The sequence below is a fragment of the Acipenser ruthenus genome, chromosome 5 (genome assembly GCF_902713425.1).
Source record: "Acipenser ruthenus chromosome 5, fAciRut3.2 maternal haplotype, whole genome shotgun sequence".
Taxonomy (NCBI): Eukaryota; Metazoa; Chordata; class Actinopteri; order Acipenseriformes; family Acipenseridae; genus Acipenser; species Acipenser ruthenus.
In genome coordinates, this window is record NC_081193.1 from 83,553,465 (window position 1) to 83,572,606 (window position 19,142).

The 19,142-nt window shown below is 37.3% G+C and overlaps 1 protein-coding gene across 7 annotated transcripts in view; it reads right to left on the reverse strand.

Moving 5' to 3' along the window:
* LOC117403375 (KH domain-containing RNA-binding protein QKI-like) overlaps window positions 1-19,142 on the reverse strand; it is a 157,247-nt gene that overhangs the window by 83,095 nt on the left and 55,010 nt on the right. For all 7 annotated transcript variants that reach the window (XR_009328755.1, XM_059024653.1, XM_059024656.1 and 4 more), the window contains exon 3: window positions 6,047-6,163. Coding sequence is in view for 6 of the 7 variants with exons in the window: in XM_059024653.1 (XP_058880636.1) it covers window positions 6,047-6,163 (117 nt within the window). In the remaining variant the exon portion in view is untranslated. The remainder of the gene's footprint in view (window positions 1-6,046; window positions 6,164-19,142) is intronic.

Sequence of the window (19,142 nt, forward strand, 5' to 3'; positions counted from 1 at the left end):
AGAAAAGAACACCATACCTACAGTGAAACATGGAGGAGGCTTGGTTATGTTTTGGGGCTGCTTTGCTGCGCCTGGCACAGGGTGCCTTGAATCTGTGCAGGGCACAATGAAATCTAAAGACTATCAAGGCATTCTGGAGCGAAACGTACTGCCCAGTGTCAGAAAGCTCTGTCTCAGTCGCAGGTCATGGGTCCTCCAACAGGATAATGACCCAAAACACACAGCTAAAAGCACCCAAGAATGGATAAGAACAAAACATTTGACTATTCTGAAGTGGCCTTCTATGAGTCCTGATCTGAATCCTATCGAACATCTATGGAAAGAGCTGAAACTTGCAGTCTGGAGAAGGCAGCCATCAAACCTGAGACAGCTGGAGCAGTTTGCTCAGGAAGAGTGGGCCAAACTACCTGTTAACAGGTGCAGAAGTCTCATTGAGAGCTACAGAAAACGTTTGATTGCAGTGATTGCCTCTAAAGGTTGTGCAACAAAATATTAGGTTAAGGGTCCCATCATTTTTGTCCATGCCATTTTCATTTGTTTTATTATTTACAATATTATGTTGAATAAAAAATCAAAAGCAAAGTCTGATTTCTATTAAATATGGAATAAACAATGGTGGATGCCAATTACTTTTGTCAGTTTCAAGTTATTTCAGAGAAAATTGTGCATTCTTCGATTTTTGTGGAGGGGTACCAACAAATTTGAGCACGTCTGTATATATATATATATATATATATATATATATATATATATATATATTGCTCAGATATTGAATTCATGCTTTCAGCAATTTGAATCAAAATGTTGTTTATAGTGAAAGTCAATGTTAATTACATCTTGTAATTACATGGCTTCACATGTACCCGCATGGACCTCTCAGAACTACATGTGAAGCCATCTTGAGGCAGGGAATGCAATTTAAAAGTTGTCAAAATGTAAAAAAAAAAAAATTTTTAACAATAAACACACCTTACATAAACAGTTATAGCAACACATAGGAACATGTAACACATTAAAAAAAAGGTCTGAATGTACCCTTACATTTTCTTTATAACCCACATTAAAACTACAGTACTGTACATACCATATTTACACAGCCCAGCGCTATTTAAAGGCTTTGTCAGTGACTTTGCCAGGTGGTTATATTACAGGCAATCAGGATCTATTGTCGGTCAAAAAACTTTACTTTAGTTGCTATTCAGATGTTTCAATAAATTTGATTTGCCAGTTGTAAGTGTTCATAGTTTATATTATTTACAAAGCAGCAGAGCTAGATGATTTAAGTGGTATCTTATCTATCCAACCCCCCCCCCACACACAAATACACAAACACAATCGAGACAGCAATGCATTTAAAAAAAAAAAAGTTTCCAGTGATTATTTTGCATGTTTTGTAATCTCTGTTTTGGTGAACCCATGCCTCGACCGACCTCACAGTTATTTACAGCTCTGCAAAGCGTGTACATCACTGAGGAACATGGCACTTAGTTCTCTTCCACTCCTGAAGCTATGCTGACAGGTAAGCACCCTCAGTGGGCACTGTGTTCTGAACGGATTGCCTGACAGGCAGGCTCTCCAAACAGCAAACATGCTACCTAGAAATCACTGAAGCAAGCACACACATTGACAAAGTTCTGGTTTTTATTCAAAATTCCAAATTAACCTCCCTTAAGTGTAACACCCCTTAAATTTGATGGAGGCAAATAGTGATTCCCAAATCATTATGCAGAGCAAGCTTGCAGCATTTTTTTCTGTCTGTTACAAATTATGTCAAGTACTTTCAAATGTTTTGTTTTCTCACACTGAGTTTGAAAAAAAAGGGTAATAAACATTCCAGTTAATTTGGCAGCTTTGCCAGGTTTTTCATCGCAGTTCCCTATTTGTTTGTTTTATTTCTTAGCAGATGCCTTTATCCAGGGTGACTTACAATTGTTACAAGATATCACATTATTTTTACATACAATTACCCATTTATACAGTGGTGTTTTTACGGGAAGCAATCTAGGTAAAGTACCTTGCTCAAGGATACAGCAGCAGTGTCCCCCCACCGGGGATTGAACCCATGACCCACTGGTCCAGAGTCCAGAGCCCTAACCACTACTCCACACTGCTGCACACTACAGAATGACCTAAAAGTCAAATGAATCCTGCTGAATAATGTTGCATTAACATTGAATTACACACCGCTTTGTAGTTTTCCATATACTTAACAAAAAACTGACAACAATTTAAAAATGTGAACATGAAATACTGTACTTCTGTTATGGCTTCCGGTACACTTTTGCAATATCATTTTGTAGTTTCTTTGATGTTAAATAAAAGATCTGCATTTTAATGTTAATACAGTTTTTTTGTTGTTGGTTTTTTTTAGTTTTTTTTTTAGTTTAATTATGTCTCAATCCTAAAATTCTAGGTGATGCAAAACTTTTGGCCATAGCTGTAGATATCAGTACAATTTGCCAGGTGTTTGGCTAAGATGTCACTCGTTGAATTAAAAACACACATCTAACACCTGTGATCATTCACCCTGGGCAAGCACTGATGGAATTAACCAGTGCAATCAGTACACAATATATAACGAAGTATGATGTATGGTTTTTATTTAATAGAAAAAACATGCTTTTTTAATAATGTTTTTGGGATAGTGTTTACAACAGATCAGTTTCCTTCACTGATGAAATCTGAATAACCACAACAATACACGTGCCAAAAAGTATTATATGGTAGAATAACTCTAAATGTGCCTAAATCTGCCTACATCACTTTGTCCAAGCTGTTACAAATATTTTCCTGTAAGTAAAACTTACTTTCACAGATGCATCATGCTGTAACTAGTCTGCAGCTGGTGGTACAGAGAAAGTTCTTGTTTTTCATGACTGTAAGCAATAATGTACGCATTAATTTATGGTTTAAATAATACAGAACTGACTCAAAGTTTCAGTTTGTTTCCTTTTGCAGATCTCTATATTACTCATTTAAGAGAAAGTGGCAGGGCAATACGACAAACCTGCAGCCTTGGTTCAGATTTCAGGTCTAAATCTGACTGTTAGAGGAAGCTTTAGTTTTGAGGTAAAATGGTACATTGTGTTTCAGTAAATAACATGTTCTCTTACACAATATAAATATTCTGTTTACTGAACATCAAACATGTTAAGGAATCTCCTCCAACTGGCTCATCTTCCATCACACCTCATTTGCTTAAAACCAACTTAAAATCCAATTTATCCATCATACAATATTGGGTCCTCCGAATGTATAGTGATAGATATTGTGACAATTTTGATATCTTATTGTACTCTAGTTTTGGATGGACAAGAAACAAACAGAGCTGTCTGTATGCAACTCATTCTACCCTTGACCTTGACAGAAATCTGTCCTGCTTAGATCTATATTTGCTGCTCTGCACATTACTGAGAAGTAAGCATGTGTCGTTTCTAAACTGAAGGTAGAGGCATTGCACGCACAGGACAACACAAAGTGCCAGGGTCAGAAGTGATGCTGCTCTAGATCATAAGGGCAGCTGGCACTGAATCAAAAGACAGTGTAAATGCCAAAGCTGCTGCATTATGCTTTCTGTGCACACATCCTCCCCCTGGAAAATCTATTTTAATTTAAATAATGGACACAAATGTAACGCTTTGAATTATAATACAGTATTTTACAAGTGAAGCACTGAGTGAACAAGACAGCTCCACAAGGGCATCACTGTAGCACCCTATTTTCTGCTTCTGTAAGGAAAACACAATGCAGGTACAGTGTGCTACACAGCCCACAGAAGAACACAAAAGACTGGGCATCCCAGCATGAATCCCTGGGCTACTGATGGGGACTCAGACATCTTAAGATTTAGATTTTAGCAATCAATCTCCTGTAAATGCCACGTCTGTGCAGGATGCAGTGTATGCACATCAGGTCACTTGTCTGTGCCTCTGCAGGGATTTATCTAGTGTAGATTGCATGTTCTTGTATACAAGTGCTGTGGGAAAGAAGTCAATGACAGGAGCCCAATACGATGGAACTGAAGTCGATGACAGGCAGTGCACGTACTGTAATTTGAGTCCTTTTCAAGTCCCTGGCAATTATAAAGACAAACACTCTGCTATAGGACCAGTCTGATACATGAAACAGCACTATGAGATTTTGGTCTTCGTTATGGCAATACAAATGCCTGAAATCTCAGAAAGGACAAATTATTTATTTCTTTACAAATCTTTAATTATTTTTTCTTCTAATGAACGCCTTTCTGCATAAGTAAACCTAATTTCAAATTAGTTAGCTGTCCTGTCTGCTAAGGATCAGTTTATCTGATAAAATGCATGGCTGGGCTAAACAGTATATGCCTTCTATAAAGAACACATTTTCACATGAACCATAACTAAAGCTACATAAAGACTGACACGGAAATGAGATGAAGGCATTTGTAATGTAGTTAAAAGGTGATTCCTCAAAGAAACATATGTGTAGGAACCCTTATGGATCACGTTTCATAAAACCCCAATTTGGCCAAAAGTGAAAACTATCTTTACAGACAGGGTCAATATTGGCCTCTGATGCCACGGCACTATAAACAAAATGTCAGACCAGCCAGGCATCACAGATTCCTCTTGATGACTATACAGATGAACCAATTTTATATCACCTTGCTTAATATCATGCCCTTATTACCACGATTTTTCTAAAACCACTCGCCACACACCATAGGTTCTTTGAGAAATCGCCTCTCTTAATATCATCTCACAAACCCGCTTATTGTCATGTTTTCTACAGCCTGTCAAATGCTGCATGGATGGGCTTTACTAGGTAACCACAGGACAGAATTAATTTCTAACGCAACTAACAACCAATAATCATGTAAAGAACGACTAAATGTACACGACTAAATGTAAAACACTGCTCTTTAATTCACCGTTAGTTTTCTTTCTTTTTTTCTTGCTGTCACAGGCAAACGTGAAACCCGGTTTATAGCATGACCCGCTTTATATCACGAATTATGCCTGCACGGCAATCATGATATAAAGTGGGTTCATCTGTACACACACACACGCACACGCACACACACACACACACATATATATATATATATATATATATATATATATATATATATATTTTTTTTTTTAGAGTTTAATAAAACAGATATTGACACCAGTTTCCCCTTAAATTGCAAAACTGTTCCCTCAGCCTGTGGTTTTGGTGACCACTACCCACTGTCTCACTTTTTCAACCCTCAGGGCAGCAGTTTTCCTACTATATGCTAAGATTTGTACACTGTGTAACAGCAGACATTATAGTATCTTTGAGTTAAGGGCCTGATTGTTACACTGAAGCTGTAGAATGTATGTACTGTATCAATCTGGTCTGTATATTTAATCTAATGCTGCTCAATTTAATTTGAATACATTTAATCTCTTTCTACACCAGACTGCCATTGGGATGGTCAACCTGACATGGAGTGATTAAATGCATCTTTAGTTTCTCCATCCTTGGGCAAACACTATCGTACCATAGATTCGATTTGTGGTTTGAATGGTGTAAAATCTACTTTATTTCTATCCCGGGAACCTTTTCAAATTGGCGCAGAAGGTTAACTAGGTACAAATGTCTTAAAAATGTCACAAATGCATTACTCTAATTGCAAGGGAACCTAGACCGCACACTCCATCTTTTTTTTTTTACATAACTCAGCAAAACCACCTGAAATGATATTAAAGTAATATTGCTGATCTTTGGAGTATAAAAGAAAGACCTAGGGACTAGTTGAACACAATACGATAATGCGATTCAGAATCCTGCACCTCAGGGTATAATGGCCATTCATTTACCAATAGATTTGTAATTTGAGACCACACAGCTTTCAGTATATATAACTGCCTGCCACTATATATTTAGCCTTTCTGGCCAAATATTTAGCACCAGGTATTTTTCGTATTTCAGAGAATTATTTGCATATTTCACACAGAAAATCTATTTGAAATACTGTAAGTCCATGATTATATGCTAAAGTGCTACACTTAGCAGAGTAAATTCCAGCACTCTTGAAACATACCTTTTTTTTGTCCCTCATTGAGCCCTTGCCTCGGACCATGATCTTACACCCCGTCTCTGCTTCCAGCTGCTTTGCTGTTAGTCCTCTGGGTCCAAGGATCCTTCCCACAAAATTGAACTATAGAAAGGAATAATAATAAAAAAGTGTCTGTCAGAGAAAGAATACAGCTTCAGGGTACAGTTTAACTGTGTTTTCAATAGTGGTTAGCTGTGCATTTTTTTTTTTTTGGTAGTTGCTACCGTAGGTTAAAAAAAACAATTGACATTTCTAATCAAAGCCTTTATATATATATATATATATATATATATATATATATATATATATATATATATATATATATATATATATATATATAAATTAACGGATGCATTAAAAATCACGTTACTTAGGTTTGTACGTTTGTACATTTTCTGTCTCCTTCATTGTCTGCCTTAAGATTGTAAACACAGAAAATTCAATAAACAAAAGAAAGAAATAAAGCCCAAGAGACCTGAGAGGTTTCAAACTGGCTCTCTTTCATAAAGTTTATCATAAAGTTTATCATCCAGAACTCTGCTGCCCGCCTGGTGTTCTCTCTGCCTCGCTTCGCCCACGCTACTCCACTACTCCGCTCACTCCACTGGCTCCCGATCACCACTCGCATCCAGTTCAAGACTCTTGTACTAGCCTACAGATGCCTTGACCAGACTGCACCCAGCTACCTCCAGACCCTCATCTCTCCCTACACCCCCACTCGACCTCTCCGCTCCGCCTGCACTAGAAGACTAGCTCTACCTCCGCTACGCTCCCCTGCCTCCAGAGCCCGCTCCTTCTCCACCCTTGCTCCGCAGTGGTGGTATGACCTTCCTACAGATGTCAGGACTGCCCAGTCCCTGACCACATTCCGGCGCCTCCTTAAGACTCACCTCTTCAAACAGCACCTGTAGAACTCCTCTGTTTGTATCCTGGGACACTATCACCCTTCATGTAAATGTGCTTTATTTTGCTCTTATCTGCCCCCTATTTTACTGCATTTAATCCTGTAATTCAGAATACTGTAATCTGCCAAGTGTTTAACCTGTAGTACTTTGTATTTAATCACATCCTGATGTAACTATCACTATTTAATCATATCCTGATGTAACTATCACTTATCTGCTGTATTATTGAATTGTGGTTTGTCACACTTGAACAAAAGTTATTGTATTTCTTGCTCTCATTTTATTACTTGTATTGTAACACTTGAAATCTATTTGCTTACGATTGTAAGTTGCCCTGGATAAGGGCGTCTGCTAAGAAATAAATAATAATAATAATAATAATAATATTATTACATTTAAATGAGATTCAAGGCATGTTCTACATGCACATTTTACTTTTTTTATTAGGTCTCTTTTAGCCATGCATCTATCCTGGGAACTAAACAAGAAGCACAATGCAATGCATTTATTTTGGATACATCCCCAAGCAACTTCAGCACCATCACCCGGATGCAACCTTAGTGGCCTAAACACGCAATTCTTTTTGGTTAGAAGCTGACTGCCCTATCCTCACACACCAGGCTAATATATATATATATATATATATATATATATATATATATATACACACACTGTATATATACAGTGCCTTGCATAAGTATTCACCCCCCTTGGACTTTTCCACATTTTGTAGGTTACAACATGGAATAGTCCATAATGTCAAAGTGGGGAAAAAGTGGGGAAAAAAATCTACATATTTTTCAAAATTATTTACAAATAGAAAACTGAAAAGTCTTGATTGCATAAGTATTCACCCCCTTTGCTGTGACACCCCTAAATAAGCTCTGGTGCAACCAATTGCCTTCAGAAGTCACATAATTAGTTGAATGGAGTCCACCTGTGTGCAATTAAAGTGTCACATGATCTCAGATTAAATACACCTGTTTCGGGAAGGCCTCGTGGGTTTGTTAGAGAGCATATCTAAACAAACAGCATCATGAAGACCAAGGAGCTATCAAAACAAGTCTGGAATAAAGTTCTGGAGAAGCACCAATCAGGGTTGGGTTATAAAAAAATATCCCAAACTCTGAACATCCCCCGGAGCACCGTTAAATCCATTATTAAAAAATTGAAAGAATATGGCACAACCGCGACTCTGCCTAGAGAAGGCCGTCCACCAAAACTCAGTGACCAGGTAAGGAGGGCATTAGTCAGAGAAGCAACCAAGAGGCCAATGGTAATGCTGAAGGAGCTGGAGAGATCCACAGCTGAGATGGGAGAAACCGTCCATGGTACAACTATAACCCGGACGCTCCACAAAGCTGGGCTTTATGGAAGAGTGGCGAGAAGAAAGCCATTGCTGAAAAAAACCCATATCAAATCCCGTTTGGATTTTGCCAAAAGGCATGTGGGAGTCTCGTAATGAGCAGGTAAGCCCTTTTAAAATAAATACAAAGCATTTGTCATCCACAAAGCTCTCAAAAGTGTAATACACACAGCAGTCATGCCAAAAAAAAAAAAAAAAACATTTTTGTTTTTTTAAACTGAATATTCAGATCTTAAGGAAGAGCTTTTCAAAAAGAATCCTTACAAAAATGTGTCTTTTTATGTGGTGTTTTTGGTAAAATCAGGTTAGTTATTGTATTTTGCTTCATAATAACTGCATATATTCTATTTAAAGTGCGTAATACATACAGTATAAACAGAAATAATGGGAAAACACCATAGTGTTACACTGTAGATGTACAGTACAATAAAAATGACACAGAAACTGTAAGGCTCTGCAATGCCCTCCCTTGTATTTGGCTGCCATCAAGAGATAACTACTGAACTAGGTAAGTGCAAGATTCTGTTATAATTATTATTAGTTTATTTAGCAGACGCCTTTACTCAAGGAAACTCACAGAGACTAGGGTGTGTGAACTATGTATCAGCTGCAGTCACTTACAACAACGTCTCACCCGAGAGACAGAGAGGTTAATTGACTTGCTCAAGGTCACACAGTGAGTCAGTGAGTGAACCGGGATTTCAACCGGGGACCTCCTGCTTACAAGCCCCTTTTCATTAACCACTGGCCCACACAGCCTCCTATATCCAAAATAATTTTAAAAAAATGGTAGTATTTAAAATCTTGCTCGCAAACATGTTTTACAGTATGTGTCTTGCAGCTCTTGGCCATATGAACATTTTGGTATGCGACTCGTAGGGTCAGGAAGTTTGGCCACCCCTGCTCTAGGCTAACAACTTTTTATTTTCATAAATGAAAAAAATATTTTACTAGCATGTTGGTCCTCAAAAGACTACTATTTACTGGATTTAAAGTAACTTCTATTGACTTCTTGTTGCTATAGTAGGTCTGTGATAAATACAAATTCTAATGAGATTAATTAAGTGGATTTCATGATTTTTTTTAAATGTTCTAAATGATGAATGACATTACAATAAGAACTGCCATCTAATAAACTCCCAGATGTAACTGAATACTGTGCATGTTGAATATTTACAAATTAACAATTATTTAGCATTTTCTATGGGGGTGGGGGGTAAGTGATAAAGAGAAAGGCAGTTTTAAATGTTCTTCCTTTTTCTAAGCATTAATTCAACATATGCTTTGAGATGTCAAATAAAATCCAATTAAGCCACAACTGGATGGATTCTTGTTACTTTTAATACCCAACAGAGCAGCGTACCATATTGGGTAAAGCATTTTTATAAATTTCCCCTGGGGTAGATTGGAATACTTTCCACTGAATGAACGAGGCAGTAAATGAAAACACTTCAGATAACCCCTCACCTCAACTCAATCTCACACCGTAATCATGTTCCTCAACTACAATGCCCTTAAATGCTTAAAATGGTGAACCACATCATGGGCACTTTAGATCCATTCTTGATATTGGGGGTTCCAGATAAGGCCAGCCTATTAGCTGAACACTGAGTACAGGGTTTATTTTATTGGCATATCTGAGAACTGTCAGTTAAAAGAACGATAGCCATGCTTCTTGTCAATAGCAAATAGAAGGGGAAACCAATTTAAACCCTGATGGAAGGATACTGTATGTGACAGCATTGTGAAGTGTTACCAAAAGGATTCCAATGGAAATATTTAATGATTTAAAGGAAGGAGCTACAGCTCATCAATATTCAGTTTATGTGGTGACAGATGAAGACTGTATCTTCTAAAGAGTATCTACAGAAATTGACCCTGAAAAAGTTTTGGAGCCAGTTCTGCCAAATACATAACCAGCTTAGTCCAAATCTTACTGTACTTAGAAGCCAAGATTCAGTATGGGACTCTGCTTTGAGTAATCAAGAAGTACAGTACAGTACAGTACACTCTCAATGTGTTCTGCCGAATCCTTGACTGGCTATGGAGTTTTTCATGCTTCCAGAGGCCTGCAAGTACTAGAGTTTAGGCCAAATCCTTGACAGGACTCAGGTTCAGGACTAACCCTAGTATTTACTGGCTGATCATTCCATTCATATATAAGGCCTCATTGGATTGGGTTTTCCACTTTCCCTTATTAAGTCTGCGTTTGAAGGGCAAGTGATATGGAAATTGAAATTTAAGCAGGCATAATTAGTGGAAAGTGTTAATATAGCATCATTTTTTGAATAATACTAAATTAAATATAAAAGTCATTACAGTACAGTTATTCATGGGGACCAATATCTCTTGCTGTGGTTGCATATTCTATCAACAGGTATATAGTCAAAGTGTTCATACGCATGACAATTTGTATATAAAACAATTATGGCGAAACTTGATTAGGACTTCTTTAGCAAAATTATTGAGTAGCATAATCTGAAGATTCAGCAGACAGAGGAACATGTATAGACCAATGTATGGATTGTGCTAGCTAGTGTAACAGGTTGTTGGCAGACTCTGGCACAGTAAGGATTACGAATTCTGTGTATTTGGCATAGTGGTTTATATTGTTTAGTTACACCATCATTTCAATTACTTTCATATCCTATTGTAGTAAGCAAACCTCTGTGGTTTAATACTGTAGAAATATATAAAAGGGCGTTCGTATCTAAACGCTGTGTTTACTGTTAGATAAAATTGTATAGGAAATATAAACTGATAAACACTGCACTATTGGCAATAACCCCAACTCTAATGAAAATGTATTAATATTGTATTGTAAATGGTATAGTAACTAGGTTACTTAAATCCCACTACTTGACATGAAACATGTGTCTTTCATTATCTGACATGAGTAGGACATTTGTCCACAATGAATTTCTCAAACTGATACAAACTGTACAGTATCTGAGTAAACTCTTTAACACTTTTTCTGTCTGTGGCGGCACAAATTGTAATTAAATTCAGTCTCTCTTCAGCAAAACCCAACAATAAAAAGGAACAAATAAATACTGTTCTTATCGTAAGTTCTAAGTTCTAAGTAAGTCTTCAAATATTTGAAATGACAGGGAAGCTGTTACTGCACTACAGCCTCAGTGTTATGAACACAAACCAGAACTAACAGTGCCTGAACTGGTGTATGCACATATCTCTAATGCTGGTGTATGCACATATCTCTAATGCTGGTGTATGCACATATCTCTAATGCTGGTGTATGCACATATCTCTAATGCTGGTGTATGCACATATCTCTAATTATTATTTATTATTATTATTTATTTCTTAGCAGACGCCCTTATCCAGGGCGACTTACAATTGTTACAAGATATCACATTATACATTATTTCACATTATACAGATATCGCATTATTTTACATACAATTACCCATTTATACAGTTGGGTTTTTACTGGAGCAATCTAGGTAAAGTACCTTGCTCAAGGGTACAACAACAGTGTCTCCCACTGGGGATTGAACCCACAACCCCCTGGTCAAGAGTCCAAAGCCCTAACCACTACTCCACACTGCTGCCCTAATCTCTAATGCTGGTGTATGCACATATCTCTAATGCTGGTGTATGCACATATCTCTAATGCTGGTGTATGCACATATCTCTAATGCTGGTGTATGCACATATCTCTAATGCTGGTGTATGCACATCTCTAATGCTGGTGTATGCACATATCTCTAATGCTGGTGTATGCACATATCTCTAATGCTGGTGTATGCACATATCTCTAATGCTGATGTATGCACATATCTCTAATGCTGGTGTATGCACATATCTCTAATGCTGGTGTATGCACATATCTCTAATGCTGGTGTATGCACATATCTCTAATGCTGGTGTATGCACATATCTCTAATGCTGGTGTATGCACATATCTCTAATGCTGGTGTATGCACATATCTCTAATGCTGGTGTATGCACATATCTCTAATGCTGGTTCTTCTTTACTTAGTCCCAACTCACCTTGTAACCCTCTGAATATCACTAATGACTAATTCCCCTGAAGTGGAATGGAAATGGAAAAAGGACATAAATAATGTTTTATTAAAAAAATAAAACTGCAAACACCTGTCACATAATTGCTACAACCGGTGGACACAGTGGCGAGCCAGTTCATTAAAAGACCTGTGGCAGTCACAGTCCGGAACTAAAAACAGATTTCTAATTTCTGTTCATACTGTACAGTATGGAAATACAGAATTTTGTTATAGCTCTTATTATAATGCTGACTACTGTTATAAAAAGGGAAACAGGGTTTAGTTTATATTTAAAGAAGATGTTTGCAAAGAACGTGAATTACAACAAGTTCCCCTTTTCTGGCTAATGCTAGTTAAATATCAGAAACCAACCATGTGAAAGTAGACAATGCCACTTCTATACTAGGATCTAGTAAATTACAGTTCTGTATTTTAATTTTACATGGTTAGATGGCTAGTATTTCTCACTTGTCATATCTTGATTACAGAAACCTACATGTATCTTCTCTTGTAAGGCTGTGCATGTTTCCTTGATTCTGGTTTTATTAAACAGCCCCACATGGTTACAATAAACTGATAGAATATATATATATTTTTTTTTCTTTTTTTTTTTTTTCAGGTGCTATACAGGAACAGTAAGGTATTGCATTTTGGTGGTATTCTATAGAATAAGTTAATTTGAACCTTTGTTGTAAAAGATAACTCTTGGTAGCTCACATTATTCCTGAGATAAATAAAGGAAGTAGTTCCTGAGATAAATGTCGGTGTCTGTAGTCAGAGACACTAACACTGTAGCTTTGAGAAATGAAAATAAAGAACTGTAATTTACTATAATTTATATTACCTTAAAGAGTGAGTAGGGGGGTTCTGAAAAATATAGCGTTACATGTCCCCATGTGTTGCTACAACTGTTTAAATAATGTACCTGTAATTTGTCTTTTCATTGTTAACATCCTGCCAACTTTTTACACTGATAACTTTAAAGTTTGTTTGAATGTTTTTTTCAAATTTCCACTCTAGTGCACTGGGGTTTGAGATCTGTCCTTTAAATCATTTAAAAAAAACAAACAAAAAAAAAAAACATAACAAGTGTTCTGGCTTTTCTGTTCTGTACCATATCATGGATTGTTACTGCTGTATTACCTACATGACAATGTTAGAGCAGCCATTTTGAAAAGACTTTTGAAACAGACTTTAAAGTTAGAAATGTGAAAAGTTAGCAGGATGTTAACAATGATGAGAAAAATGACAGGTACGCTATTTAATCAGTTGTAGCAACATGTGGGGACGTGTAACGCTATATTTGTACTCTTTAATACACGGTTGCAACTGTGATTTAAAAGCAGGCGTTTTAAAACCAGTCCTTGAAGCAGATTTAGGGCTGTGTGGAGTATTGGTTAGGGCTCTGGACTCATGACCGGAGGGTCGTGGGTTCAATCCCAGGTGGGGGACACTGCTGCTGTACCCTTGAGCAAGGTACTTTACCTAGATTGCTCCAGTAAAAACCCAACTGTATAAATGGGTAATTGTATGTAAAAATAATGTGTAAAAAATGATGTAATTGTATGTAAAAAATAATGTGATATCTTGTAACAATTGTAAGTTGCCCTGGATAAGGGCGTCTGCTAAAAAAAAATAATAATAATAAATCCCTTGAATTGTACTTTCTTGTTTGCCTGAATTCTGGCTTCCTGTTAAGAAGGCTTTTAACTACTCATTCTGCTAAAAATTATAAATGGTCAAATGTCAACTATCAATATTCCTTTTTAATATGAAGCTTTGTGAAAACTGGTACATTTAGAGAACATCCACATAACCTTTCCCTTTATTGTAAGTGAAACAAAGATTCAGACAGAAATATGGACACATGAAAAAATATGGGACATGCTAAAACTGAAGAAGGTGTGCAAGGCTGGGAAGCTCAACTGCTCATCAATAGCAGCAGGGTTACATGCAAGGGTTCACCTACAAAGCATAGCCAGCCTGTCCAGTATATCATTTTTGTTTTGCACACGAATACAGAACCATTTAAGGGTGCCAAGTACAGGCAGTGCATGCAGTATGTGTACATATGCAAAGCTTATTTCTGTTAAGAGGAACCACATCTGTGCACAAATAACAATCACGTAGCCAACACTTATTAAACTCTGGTCTTAATCTACACAACAGTGAGCTGTGAGCCGAGAAAGTGATTGACCAAACAAGATTTACCCCCCACAGAGCAGATGCTCATTTCATTGCAGAGGACAGTGGCACCCTGGTGCATGCTACTGAAATTGTGAAACTCACTGAATACAAAGGCAAACTCGGGCCAGCCTGGCTTCCAGCAGAGGGAACACAGCTCTTAATCTAAGCTACGGTAGGTTAAATACAATGTGTTGGGCCGTTGTGTTGGCCCAGTAGGAGATCCGCTAATTATAAAGTGTGCACAGGTGCACTACAGTATAAATAGCTTACTTGTCAGTCTGTGGTAAGTCAAAAGATACTGCATCATATTGATTCAAAAGCTACCATGGACCATTAAAATAAATGCTAATTAAATCTCTCCTAGATTCTTTTTGGGCTTCAAACACCTGCTAACACACTGTTACAGAAAGAGTTGTACTTGATTTTGGGGTATTCTCATATAACATAGGGGGCTGTGTGGTCCAGTGGTTAAAGAAAAGGGCTTGTAACCAGGGGGTCCCCAGTTCAAATCCCACCTCAGCCACTGATTCATTGTGTGACCCTGAGCAAGTCACTTAACCTTCTTGTGCTCCGTCTTTCGGGTGAGACGTAATTGTAAGTAACTCTGCAGCTGATGCATAGTTCACACACCCTAGTCTCTGTAAGTCGCCTTGGATAAAGGCGTCTGCTAAATAAACAAATAATAATAATAATAATAACACTTTCCATAAAGGAACATGAATCCAGAACTGGATGAGCCACCGAGAGGGGAGGATAAACCCAGGTAGAGGCTCTGATAGAAAGCATTCAACAGCAAGGTGAGCGAATGCGTAAATCAGCAGAGATCGGAATCAATCTAGTAGAGGGAAACACACGTCTCCACCTTTCAATTACCAGTCAGTCACACGGAACCAGGCATCAGTCACTCCATCAGAGAAGAGCCACAATGCAGGGGCTGAATATCAGACTCCAATTCTGCCACTGTGTTGGAGTCACTCAGTCAAGCACCATCGCTGAAATAATCAGGATTCTACTGAGGAACTGAAAAAACATGCAGGTCACTTGAAAATGGTAAAATATCCTTTTCTTATTTACAGATAAAAAAAATTCCTGCCAGAAGACATTGCTGCTGTCACTAGGGGACACCTCAGCGGCTTGTCTGATTTGGAAATAGACTTTATTATTAGGCTACATACTCCTGCTGTGAATTTTACTTTTCAAAAGCCTGCTGTAATACAAACAGTGGAGGCTACAAAGGACAGTGATTCCAGAATTAGATGACACATGTCGTGAGATTGTTTGATACGTCAAATCTCAGACGCTCCTGGTGTTATGTTTTTTATTATTTATTCATTGAAATTCTTTATTACTGTACAAATATATTTCTAAATGTTGAAATGTTTGCTTGTTTTTTAGGTTATCACTTACTACTATGGTACACTTTTACAGTGATGAACACAAACAGATAAAGCAAACCACTATTCAGCGAAAAGCTTTGGGTTAGTAAACTAACAAACATAAACATTCAAGTTAATACTGTAGCGGATTCAACTTTACCTTACATAAAAAAAATATATATATAAAAAAGTGGGGAAAAATACTGGTGCAGAATATTTTTTATGCAGAGGTCGTGTTAGCTTTTCTGTTCATGCGTTCCTGAAACGCACATGCCCAAAATGTTGTGTCCCATCATATACTAAACGATTGTTAACACAAAGGCTAATAAACTCCAAGGATGTGCGTTTTTATGAACTTTTAAACTTTATCCTATATCATGATTTAAACAGTCTCTGTCTGTGTATAGATAATACATATGAACACAGACACTTTTCTTTGTTATATATACTAACAGTAGACCATTCGCATGATGAGACGGGATTCTACGGGTTTGTTGCCTTCATTATTATTATTATTATTATTATTATTTATTTCTTAGCAGACGCCCTTATCCAGGGCGACTTACAATTGTTACAAGATATCACATTATACATTATTTCACATACAATTACCCATTTATACAGTTGGGTTTTTACTGGAGCAACCTAGGTAAAGTACCTTGCTCAAGGGTACAACAGCAGTGTCCCCCACTAGGGATTGAACTCACAACCCTCCGAGTCCAGAGCCCTAACCACTACTCCACACTGCTGCCCTAAGTGTGTTTTCATCTTTTTCTTCATTCCAATAACAGCAACAGTATCGCCATGTCTGTGTCTTAAGCGAAGATTCTTGGAAATCTGTACATCCAGATGTATATGCTTTTTTTTTTTTCACACACACTACACAATCTCATTAAAAATTATAAGAACGTATTTTTCGTTTGCATTTTTCTGCATTACTACTGCTTATTGGTCACTGTAATACTCGTACAGTCATATTTAATGATATTTAATTCTGTAAGAACAGAAAGTTAAGGGGGAAAAATGAAGCTTTCAGAAACATAAAAGAGACAATTTTTTTAAAGCACAATGAAGGGTTGCCCAACTAAATGAACATCTCTGTCGGTATTTAAAATGTAACTAAGAAATCTCAAACACAGAGTGAAGCAATACATGTACATTTCAATTTTGTAACTTTTAAATAAGATCACTATTCATGAATGACAAGGTAGCGTTGAGATGATGGGAAACATACTGTTGCACAGTACAATTCCTCCTGTTTCTTTCCTGGTACGTAAATAACAATGTATTTTCTTTAATAAATTAACTGCATATACTGGACTTATACTATCATTCAGTTTGAAATTCCTCCTCATCATCCCTTTAACTTGTCCATAATTTGTGGCCAGTTTGGCAGTATTGGCAGGGGCATGATTTACTTTGGAAACTGCCGCTTCATAAACTGTTGTGTGTCCACCAATTCTGCAGTGTCGCCCCTCACCGCTACCCGCTAGCGGTGACACGCCACTCATGTGTGTCCCAGGCTTAATGCTTAAAAAAACATGTCAGGACATCTCTGTTAAACTAGTGGGGAAAATAACAAAAGCACAACATTAAATTAGGCGACGGCAAAAATGAAATGTGAGTTACAGTCGGTGCCGCCTAATAATCGGGATTGCTGTGCTTAAATGGGATACAACTCTGGCTGATGGGTCTTCCCAATGATATTTATGTCATTTAATTGGGACGTCACTTCATTTAATTGGGATACAGTATTTTCAAATAATGAACAGGGACCGCTTTTCAGAGCAAGACAGGTCGCGTAGCACAGTGCAGTGAGTTTAAGCTGTGACTTGTGTAAACCACATTGAACTCTTTAGAAGGAGGAGTCGTCTGTGGTTTCTCAGGCTGCTATTGCAAAGACAGTTGGCGTGTCAACATCACAGGTGCGATTTATTTTTAATGATGTATTTAATCATAATGTGATGTGATTTCATTCTTTTTCTTTTTATTAAGAATCAAAAAAGTGTGACTAAGGTCGTCTCTATTTTTCCTTCTCCCAAGGCGTCCCGATAAAGCGGTGCCAACTGTAAAAGTAGGATTGAGGATGAACAATTCACATAATTTGTCAGCTCTATTTGAAATAAAATTAAGGGGACCCGAATTAGGCTTAAGCAAGATATGAAACTAAAAGCAAAGATTGTTTTGTAATTAACAGCTTTTTAAGTTTAATTATGAAACAAAATCAGCTAAATATGTTTAAAGGAACGTCACCTAAAACCTGAAAACTTGAAGCCCTACTTGTGTGTGTGTGTGTTCGCATTTACTTTTTCCAAAATACTTTTAATTTCTTAGCAATATGGACCCTTTTTAATATGGGGCATAACACATTATTTTAAAATAAAACACAGTGCATGGTGGGATACTATTGCATTAATTTCCACTGTTCATTAAAAATAATAATAATTTATTTCTTAGCAGACGCCCTTATCCAGGGCGACTTACAAGATATCACATAATTTTTACATACAATTACCCATTTAAAAAGTTGGGTTTTTACTGGAGCAATCTAGGTAAAGTACCTTGCTCAAGGGTACAGCAGCAGTGTCCCCACTGGGGATTGAACCCATGACCCTCCGGTCAAGAGTCCAGAGCCCTAACCACTACTCCACACTGCTGCCGCCTCCACATTGCGCTGCTAGAAACTGTACCCAAACCATTTTAATAGTAATAGGGTGTGTAGGCATTAAGATCGACTAAACATGAAACGGTACTTTAGTGTGGACGATTTGAGCTGGATTAATCAGAACGGTTTGGAGTACAGTTATGTAGTGTGGACAGGGCCTAAATATCCTTCTTAATATCGCTGCTTAAACCAAATGTGAGGTTTGTTGCTGCCACCTACAGGACTGGAGTGCACATTAATCAATGCTGTTATATTCCAGAACAGTTCTTATTAAACAAGCAAGTATTTTATGGTCATTTTGCTGCAGTGTAATAGAGTAACACGAATATGCATGTCTGCATCTCTTTCCCATTCTGTGCATCTAGTGAACGCAAGACAATATTTTTCCATCCAATGGATATATTTTGCGTTAACGCAACCTCTATTTATGTATTTATATTATTTAATTTTTCTTAGCTTCTTCACCTTAATCTTACCCTTATTATGAGACAGTGCCAAACATTTTGGAAAACCCAGTCTTGTTTACAGCATGCAATTATAAACATCCATAAAGA